Source organism: Eublepharis macularius, chromosome 2 (genome assembly GCF_028583425.1).
Source record: "Eublepharis macularius isolate TG4126 chromosome 2, MPM_Emac_v1.0, whole genome shotgun sequence".
Classification (NCBI taxonomy): Eukaryota; Metazoa; Chordata; class Lepidosauria; order Squamata; family Eublepharidae; genus Eublepharis; species Eublepharis macularius.
This window is the reverse complement of record NC_072791.1, coordinates 186,920,027-186,930,819: the sequence shown is the minus strand read 5'-3', so window position 1 is coordinate 186,930,819 and position 10,793 is coordinate 186,920,027. Positions and strand designations below refer to the sequence as shown.

The 10,793-nt window shown below is 41.3% G+C and overlaps 1 protein-coding gene across 1 annotated transcript; it reads right to left on the bottom strand.

The window, feature by feature from the left end:
- Positions 1 to 5,418: 5,418 nt before the first annotated feature.
- ARL6IP6 (ADP ribosylation factor like GTPase 6 interacting protein 6) lies at positions 5,419 to 10,611 on the bottom strand. The gene is made up of 4 exons (XM_054970244.1): positions 10,211 to 10,611; positions 9,471 to 9,524; positions 8,781 to 8,913; positions 5,419 to 8,244 (listed from the first exon to the last, which is right to left on the bottom strand). Exons 1-4 carry the CDS (start codon positions 10,545 to 10,547, stop codon positions 8,151 to 8,153), a joined length of 618 nt encoding a protein of 205 aa, XP_054826219.1. The 5' UTR covers positions 10,548 to 10,611; the 3' UTR covers positions 5,419 to 8,150.
- Positions 10,612 to 10,793: the final 182 nt, after the last annotated feature.

Sequence of the window (10,793 nt, the reverse complement as noted above, 5' to 3'; positions counted from 1 at the left end):
CTGGCCATTCAGGGCCGAAATTGGGCCCAAAATGGCTGAAAATGGCTGAAAAGGTGCTCAAAATGGTCAGGATTGGGCCACTGATGAGCGGGAGAGTGATCCACCACCCATCAGAGGCCCGATCCGGGCTGTTTCGGCCCCAATTCAGGCCGAAACGGGCCCAAAATGGCTGGGAGTCAGGTGGGCGGGGCCACCTGACATGTGACCTCTTTGGGGAACTGTCGGAACTGCGATCCTGTGCGTTCCCCCTCGAAATGAGCCCTGGTTATAAGACAAATGAAATATTAAACCTAGGCTTAGATTTTGCCTAGATTTCTGCAGATTGGGGGGGGGGGGTGCAAGCTTTGCAGCAAGCGCTTCCCATGGCAGATCTTTGATTTACCCCAAACTGTTTCTAGGATCTCCCATTCCACAGAAGCAGCATTTCAATGAGTGTTTTGGTCTGCCATGGGACTGCAGAATAAGCAAAGAAATCACCCCACTCCTTGTGGCTGTGGAAGTCTAGGCAGGATCTAACCCATAACATGCAATTCTGATATATTCCTCCATATTTTTATATTGTCCATTTAGGTTCACTGACTCTATAGTCTCAGATCTTGGCAACTCTGCAATTATTCTGGGGTACTAAAACCATAGCTCAACAAAGCAGAATACACTAAAGTAATCAAACATCTTGATTTATTACTTGAGAACCAGTTTGGTGTACTGGTTAAGAGCACAGGACTCTAATCTGGAGAGCTGGGTTTGATTCCCCACTCCTCCATTTGAAGCCAGCTGGGTGACCTTGCGACAGTTACAGCTTTTATAAGCTCTCTCAGCTCCACCCACCTCACAGGGTGTTTTGTTGTGGGGATAATAATGACATACTTTGTAAACCGCTCTGAGTGGGCATTAAGTTGTCCTGAAGGGTGATATATACATCGAATGTTCTTATTATTGATTTCTAATTTTTTAAATATCTGCTACAACAAACTTCAAGATATATTTGTGTAAAAATGTGATGTTTGTGTTGATTTGTTCATCTACAAATACTTCCATACAGCACCTTGTCTCCAAGCAGCTCCTTATACTCTTCTAAGAACTAAGAAGTGAAATGCTATTAGGAGTCCTGGTGTGACAATAAAACTATAAATCTTCCGATGACTGCCTTTTAAAAAATTGAAGTAGTTGGCAGCTGACAGCACATGGTTTTATTTGTTCCCATAAACACTGTTTTAAAGGCATGGGCAATAAAAAAGTGGTTTCCCATGCATTATGAAAAAACTTATGTGCAGACTCTCAAACTGATTAAAGCTTTTATACCACATTCTCTGCCATAAAACCAGGGCTTTTTTTCTGGGAAAAGAGGTGGTGGAACTCATTGGGTTGCCCTTGAAGAAAATGGTCACATGGCTGGTGGCCCCACCCCCTGATCTCCAGACAGAGGGGAGTTGAGATTGCCCTCCGCGCTGGCAGCGAGGAGGGCAATCTGAACTCCCCTCTGTCTGGAGATCAGGGGGCGGGGCCACCAGCCATTTCAAAAGGTTCCGGAACTCCATTCCCCCGCGTTCCTGCTGAAAAAAAGCCCTGCATAAAACAATGGCACCTGGAGTGAATTATAAGACCATATTACAAGGAAAAAAACCCCTCCTGTTAAAAACTACACACGGATGACCACAGAAAAGACAAATTCTTCTAAATTCTGGTTTCTCCTACCCACTCTCAGGTCATCAGCTCTGAAAGTCCTAACCAAGTTTCAGGACTGGATTTCCATGAAAGATTCCCATGTGTGTAAAAGTCCTCACAGAAGCAGGAATGCTAAAATTACTCCTTGCACTAATAAAGAGCAAGAGTCTAGTAGCACCTACAAGACTAACAAAATTTGTGGTAGGATATGAGCTTTCGTGAGTCACAGCTCACTTCTTTGGATATTCTTCAGGTATCTGAAGAATACCACATGACTCACGAAAGCCTACCACAAATGTTGTTAGTCTTATAGGTGCTAATGGACTCTTGCTCTTTTCTACTGCTACAGACAGACTAACACGGCTATCCATCTTGATCTATTGCCTTGTGATTATATTCTCTCCAGGGGCAAGACATACCACCAAGTAGTTGCTGATGCAATTTCAAAGAAAACAAGTGAACTATCTGTTGTGCATTCCATTGTTAAAAATAAATGGAAAGTTCTTGCAATGAACAGCAGCGGGCCAAGTGTTGGGACCAGTGGTATTAAATTTGTTCATAAAGGGATCTGGAGTTGGAGATGATGTAGTGGCCAGGTTTGTAGATAATATCAAATTATTCAGCAAGGTGAAAAGCAAGGTGAATTGGGAAGAGCTCCAGGAGGCTCTCTCCAAATTGGACAAGTAGGCAACAGGGGGTAAATGAAGTTCAATGTGGGCAAATGCAAGGTGAGCGCACTGGAGATTAATATATGCTTATGGGATCTCAACTGGCCAAGACTGAGGGAGAAATAATTGTATCTGATAGCTGCATGGAAATGCCAGCAGTGCACAGCAGTGAAAAAGGCAAGCTTCATGCTGGGATTAGGAAAGGGACTGATAAAAAGACAAGGAGTGCTCTTGTATAGATCTATGGTATGATCTCATTTGGAGTACTATGTAATCCAGCACTGGGGCTTTGCAGGTGAGAAAAAATAAAACCACAGGGAGGTAGGATAGAGGTTTATAAAATTATGCTGTATTTCTCCCGTCAACCATTGCTCCCAAGATCTAATATTGTGGGAAATGAAGAAAGTATGTTTCCCCATTTCCCATAATATTAGAACTCGGGGACAATAACTGATGGGAAATAGATTCAGGATAGACAAAAGGCTTTGATTAGTATTTTAACTATGGAATTTGCTGCCAGCAAATGCAATGATCGTCACAAGTATAGATTTTCTTTAAAGGGGATTGGACAGCTTCATAGAGGATAGGCCCATCAATAGCTTTGAACCAAGATCACTAAAGGAGGCTCCATATCCAGAGGTAGTAATGTTAGCAGTCAGACCCCTCCTCCTGTTGAGGGGCAGTTTATAGATATAAAATCATAAACCCTACTTCCTCATATAGCCTAAGTGCAAGACATTGTCTAGCCTGAAATAAAACAAAATGGACGCCAGCCAGATAAGAGCCTGGAAAATATCTTAGACAGTCAGAGCAGCTGGCTGAGTCAACACCCGCTCCTCGCCCCAGAGAGATGCATAACACAGGACAAGGCTCTCAGGAAAATTGTAACTCATCTTGTCAATGCTTAGCCTCACTTCCCCTCACCTATTTACCCTACTCAAAGAACACCCAAGCTATTCAGCAAACCTGGTAGCTTTTCCCATCCAGTACTCACAGGGTCATCAAGAGCTGTTAACACCTATAGTCCACCTCAGTTAGACCCATTAAGTCTCCATTGTCCACCTCTGGAGAAAGCCATCAAATTATTATTTTGGGGGCAAAGATGTCAACTTACCCCAGGAAGCATTTTGCCCTATATCTGAAAGTCACCAATGCATGCATGTTTGTTCTAGATCCACCCGTGCACCCCCAAATCTGTTTGGGTCTTTTCCTCTTGAAACACCGGTCATTTTGCTGCTGCCTCTGCGGACCTCTGCTTTCAAGACTAGTAACAATTGCCCTCCCCCCCTTGTTTTCTCCCCTTTCCTCCCTGATTTCCTCCTAGTGTGCTGTGTGTTGTTTCCCTTTTAATAACCCCCCCTCTTTCTGGTTGAACTTCTGGCTGATTTATTTGAGAGTTCTCTAAGGGAACAATCCCCATACATCTTGGTGAAGAATCTGTTGCTCCTTCTTGCTCCCATCTTCTATGCTAATTTCCCCAACTAATTAAAAGACTGTCTAATTGAGTAACGGTGAACCTCTGAAAACTAGTGCTAGGCTGCATCTTAAGTTGAATGCTTTGACCTCTGTCCTCTCTGTCAGAACTCCAGCGCAATTGGGTGGCCACTGTCTGCAAGAGCATGATGCTCTGGATGGATCACTGAACTGATCCAGCGGGGCACCTCTTATGTTTTAAAATGACTAAACCTTCCATTTCTAGACAAGATCCGCTGTTTTCAACACAATTACCTGTGATCACATTGTCTCCACTGTACTAAACAGCAAGAGCAATGCAGAGGTGCCGTCCTTAACAAGATCTCACACAATCTATGTTAACTTGGACACTCCAGTTGGTGCAGAACACTGCAGCTCAATTATTACTGCGACCTAAGATGACCATGAATATTACTCCCATTCCACAGTCATTCCATTGGCTATCAGTTACCAAGCCCTATTCAAGGTATTGGCTATAAAACAGAACACTCTTCATAGCCTTGGTCCATCGTATCTACGGGACCGTTGGTCTTCCTACATTCCACCACGGCAGCTTCCCTCATCTGAACAGAGCCTTCTGCAGCTGCCACCCTGTAAATGGGCAAAATCAACCGCTTCCTGTATACATGCACTCTCTGTGGTGGCGCCCACTTTATGGAATGGTCCACCTGAAGAGGTTAGGAAAGCTCCCGCTCTTCTAGACTTCAGAAAATGATGCAAAAACTGAGTTATTCAAGAGGGTTTTTTACTCAAACAGAAGGGCTGTATTGTAAGGAAGTAGACTCAAGATCCATCAGTAAAGGGATAAGGAAGAAGTACAGATTTTACTATTGCTGTAAATATTGAGGGACCATAGACTTCACTACTCTTGCTGCAAGTATGATCCTACTGGGTATTTCCTATGTTATTTAATGTGTCCTTCATACAATTCCTTATGCCCTATTTCAGCATTTCTTCAGCTCTGTATTGGATTCTGCTCATTTTTAAATCTTTGCAAACTTGCATGTATACACATTACGTTGATTGAAATGTATTTGATATTAGCTGTACTGACTCACACTGTGTAATCCACCTTGAGTCACAGTGAGAAAGGTGGACTATAAATAAAAAATATTTTCCTACAGGTTCTTTGAAGTCCAACTTGGATTAATTCTAAGGGCTGGCACTCAACAGCTAAGGCTATGCAGGTACCTTCAAGTTTTCAGTTTTATTGTGTATGCTTTTTATTTTTTAAAACTGTTGTAGCTTCCCTCAATCTCTTGAGAAACGGCAGACTAGAAACTGAACTAAATAAATCAAGACAAACTGAAATTGTCAGGAAACCATCTGAAATTCTCTATTTCAAATAAGGTTGCTAAAGTTCTCCTTTTCATTGACCTCACATTTTTGAGGTGGGGCATGGTGGGGCAAAACACAGACTGCAGCTATCAGGTTGCCAATCCATGGTTCTCCATTAGTGATCATCTTTCCTTGCTTACTGTCACAGCAGGTTATTATTTATTTTATTAGACTTTTAGTTGGCCCTCCCCGCCAAGTGGGCTCAGGGCGGATCATATCATTTAAAAATAATAAAACATGATTTCATACAATTTCCATAAAAAACCTTAAAACATTATAAGGATCTAAAAGAGTTTTAATAATAGAATAAGTTTCCAAGATGGCAGCAGTCACTGCTTGGCTATTTATTTGGCTTCACTTTCACTTTGGGTGGAACATAGGCAGCAGCTGATATAATTGACAAGAAGTCAAACAAATGAAACAATTGAAACAGAATCAAGGCACAACATGTAAAGAAATAGGCATTTGCAGCAAGAGCCATCAAACCTGAGATTTTTTTTTATCCTGGAAAAGAAAGCTGACAACCCTACTTTGTACTTGCCAAACATGAAAGATTAATAGTTGTTGTGGGTTTTCCGGGCTGTATTGCCATGGTCTTGGCATTGTAGTTCCTGATGTTTCGCCAGCAGCTGTGACTGGCATCTTCAGAGGTGTAGCACCGAAAGACAGAGATCTCTCAGTGTCAAACTGTGGAGGAGATGTTTGCAGGTGATTTATGTCTACTCAGAAAGGTGGGTTGGGTTGTATCATCCTGTAAGGGTTTCCCAGGGTATGAAATGCTAATGGAGTGCTAATGCTTCACTGTATCCTGAGGATGAGATTAATGGCTACCATTTGGAACTGTGTGCACATAAAGAAGCTGAAAAGCAAAAGTTAAAAGTCAGCAAGTAGTACCACCAACTCAAAGGAGGCCAAAAGAAGATATGTATACAACTAATTTTACAGTTATATGCAGATTTAATAATATACATGCTAAAACGTATCAGTTGATTATAAACAAAAGTATTTTATTTGCAAGACAATTTCCATAAGCAAAAGTTATGAAACATGACAAAATGAACTTAGAAACACACACACCTATTTACACCTAAACGGAATATACGCTTTTTAAAAAATGCGAGCATGTTTTTATATGCCCATAAACCTGGCACAAAAACAATGTGTGTCTGAGAAGGCACTTGTTTGGCGCTGCTGCCAATCTTGGCCCCAGCTGAAGCAGCTGCAGCACAGGGTAACACTCTGAAGGGTTCTCTGACCCTCAGCAGCAGCTTGCGGATGAGAGGTGGGGCTGCGAGAAGTGGGAGCAGAAATTCCCCCAGGCTTGCACACATTTCTTTGGAGTTAAGTCATGTATCTTCAAAATAGTCATTTATTATCAATCCCTGATGCCGTTCAGATCAGTATGACGCTGGAATTTTGTATAATTACAGAGCTCTAACAGTTTTTATTTAATACTGTATACGTGTTATAGTTGTGCTGTTAAGGAATAGCCCTGAATTTTCGTTGTCTATTGAGGAAAGCACAGTGTCACGGAGAGTATTAAATGATCCAATCACAATGAAAACATGAATGAAACAAAATACAATGGTGATTCGTGATTATGCAGGAGGTGAAGCAAGCACTTCCTTGTCCAGAAAGTGGTTTTTTACTTAATTTTATATATTCTTAATTGAAATCTTTTAAATGTATTCCCATTTTTAAAAGGGTACAAAAACCAAAGTTCTTTGTTTATAACGGAGTGTTTGTCACTGGAAATCAAAACATTTTAATAACCAGTAACCATATAAAAGTTATGCTATATTTCTACTGGTTACCCAAGTTAAACTAGAGCAGGTTTTAGTAGCAAGCCCCACTGATTCCAAATGGAAAGATTTTAGCACATTCTCAAGTCTTCCATTGAAATAAATGAGGTTTAAAAGTGCTCACCTTCAGCTGGATTAAAACTTGAGCAATAAAAAACATGGAAGCTAATTCATTACAGGTGCTCTTACTATTGGGCTCAGCTTTTGGTGATAACATGCTGCATTCAGACATTAGAAACCAGTTTGACAAAATCCTGACCTGTGGTGCCTGAATGCAAACTATCTTAAAAAATGAGGTCAATTTTTTGGTACCAAACCAAGTCTGAAAACAAAGGCTTCTAGCGAGTTTAATAACCTCAATTAAGCTTTTGTTTGTTGTAACACCTGAATTCAAACAATTAAATCCTCCCTACAGGAAGGCTAGAAGCAGATAAACCACTGTTACAATGACAATTAAATGAAAATGTTGATTTGATTATCATCGATAATCTGGACTTTCAACCTTCTTGTTCTACATATACTGCAAAACTCAAAGTGTGCAAGTAATCCCCAAGAAATGTTGGTGTAGTAAGAATTAGAATTTCATTTCTCATATTTGCCAACATACAAAAGACATCATTTCAAGTAGTTATAAAATACAAATTATTTAACAGTATGTGTCTTTGACCCGACTTCATACCTGACGTTTAATCCAACAGCACTGAAACAGTAACAATAAATTGTAACATTACAGAAATAAGAACTCATTCAGTCTCTGATTTTGGAAAAAGTAGGTCTCCCCTTTCATGCTATTGTTACATGAGAAAAAAGTACAGTCCAAAGACTTTAACAACAAACGGAACAGACTGAGCCAGTATCTGACATATCATTTGAGATGACATGACAGGGAATTCTAATAAGGTTCCTTAGTATTAATCCAGTGCACATCTTCAGACTTCTAGCAGCAGAAACCAAAGCAAGAACTCACAATAAGGTTGCTACCTAGTCTGAAATTGTATCGCCATGGCAACCATTTCATACATAGAAACATTTTATCTAGTATGGCTGTCTGCCAATACATCTCTAATCATGTGGTTTGTTTCCATGCTGTTGCCAGCTGCTTCCTGGAATATTTGGCAACTGTGCGGAGAACATACTGCTGCATCGAGGCATTCAAGTGGTCTCCACATGGCTGACATATTGAGAGCAACAGAGCTCATGCAGACTAAAGGAGACACCATACAACTGTTATAGCTGCCACTACGCCATTCAGAATAGCCATACTATAGCCCACGTGAAAGGAGTGCCCAGTCATTCGCCTGGAAATAAAAGCAGAAAGTTAAGTAGCAGGTAACAGAAAAATTGAAAGTAAAATAAAATCTAATTTTAATTCAACTGATTGGAAATGGTAGATTTTATTCCAATTACAGACGAATTATTGTTAATCATAATTTTTACACAAATATCTCAATATTTAAGCACTGTCAAAAATAAAAGTTTAATAAATAATAACTTATGGAAGTATTAAATTTTTGACCAAAACATGGGATTCATGCTTATTTACATGGCCACTTTGAATCCAGTTCTGCTACTTAGGCCAGAACCAATGGATACAATACACTTGTCAGAACACAACGTTATCCCAGTAAATATTGTAACTAATCAACTGATCCTTAATATAATAACTAGGCTGCCATGAAGCTTCCAATCTAATCCTAAGCTTGTTTACTCATGTTCCATTATCTTCATTTGTAGCGCACCCCCACATAAGTAGGCACAGATGCATTAGTTTCAATGGGTGGTTTACTGGAACCTTAACGTGATAACATTTCATTCTTACTAAAACAGTACTTACTTGAACCGTGCAGGTGATAGTGGGGTAGGAGGAAACATTCCTGGTTCAAAGGAGTCAAAGTAAGTCACTGTCCAAGAAAAACTGCAACACGAAAAACCTGAGACTAAAGCAAGTATAAGGAGGCTCCAAAATCCTTAAAAAAGAAGGAATACCATTGTTAATTGAAATACCCTGCACGTCACATGACAAATCCCACTGAGATGAATGAGACATTCTTAAGTAATAGTGCATAGGGCAGAGGCCACTGTAGTTAGCACTACAGTAACATTTTGCCTAATTCAGCTATGAAATGTACTGATATATTTTAATGGAGAAAATCAGTGAAAGGAGAAAACAATTCAAGCAACTGCTATAATACACACATGTAAGCTGAAAAATTACAATATTACTGTGACATCATATTACTAAAATTTCAAATTTTCTACTAAGTTTACTTAAAATTATTTTTCTGGTGAGGGATGCAGTCTACACTAGTCACCATGAAATATCACCAAGTCCCTAATGCTGCATGACATTTCAGTCAAAAGATACCACAAAATTTTAAAAAGTCCTTTTGAAAGGCAAGGAGATTTTTTTTAAATCATTCAGAATATGTTAATTTAAGAATAACATTGTGATCGGTCACAATGATGGCTAACCCATGGAACAATAAAAGTCAGTTCCCAAATGAAATCTCCATAACACTCTTACCTAAAATGTTTGTCTCTATATTTTCATCAGTCTTCCCTTTTTCAAATTGCAAATCTGGAGGTAGAAATAACCAGTTAGACGTTGTAATTTGAAACATTTAAAGAAAAAATAACTGTCCTACAATAGCAGCTCTACCAACTTTGTCTCATGATTAATTAAACAATAGTTTTGTTACACTTAATTAAATCAACAGAAATTCAGTCCTAGTTACTTTGTGCACCAAATGAGGACCAAAGCAGTTTACAACATTCCCCCCTTCTCCATTTTATCTTCACAACAATCCTATGAGATAGGTTAGGTTGAGAGTGACTGGTACAAGGTCACCCAGCAAGCCTCCATGGCAGAGTGGGGATTTAAACCAACGTCTCCCAGGCACTTTAACCCACTACACCAGGCAGGCTGTGGATTATATCACCATTCCCCCACCTCACCCCGGTAAGGTTACTGTATAAAAAGGGCAATGGAGAAAACAAGAGAGAATGGAATTTAAAAAAACAACCAAAATACCATGAAAGCTTATGTAGAAGAGGACAGTCAAAATAATTAAGAAGTTGACGGATTTTTCTACGAGCACTAAGGAGCTGTGTGTGTTGTCTACTGTGCGAAATAAATAGCGAACCACTGATGTGATCGACTGGAAGCAAGATCTCTTATGTCACGATGAACCTGACACCCTTTTTGAAGGCGACATAAAACTCCTTTTAGTGCCATCCGACATAGTCCGCCACTCCCGCCCTTACCTCTCAGCACCAGGCAGGCGATAGCCAGGAGGAAAGCTACGAAAGACACGGCCAGAAGGCAGCAGAGAACGGAGCACGCCCGGCCGGGCCAACGGCGCGCAGACTCGCCTCGTCCACAGTGCAAGCGGGCCACCCCGCCCCGGGGCGCAGAGGCGCCCTCCAGGCTCCCAGCGGCACTCAGCAGACCCCCGTTCTCATCGCCGCCCTCCTCCAACTCCGCCTGGAGGTTCCGCGCCACCACCAAGTCGTCCGGAGGCCAAGGGCTGTGGGCGGCGCCCGCGCGGTCGCTCCATCTGTAACGGTCGAGCTTCGCCTCGCCTGTGTGAAGCGCCGCCATGACAGCCAAGAAAGCGAGAAAGAACGCGCGCGACGGGCGAAGACAAGAAGCACCCGTTTGAAAAGTCCCCTCAACCGGAAGAAAAACGGCGCGAGCCGGAAGAGAAAAGTAAACCCCGTTGACGCAGGAACCTGGAGACCACGCCTCTTCCTCCTCTGCGTCGTTCACCAACGGATACTCCTTCCTCTCATGCTGTGTCCCCTTAAAGGAAACGGCAAAGGATGCGCGGCGCGTGAGGCGACGCTC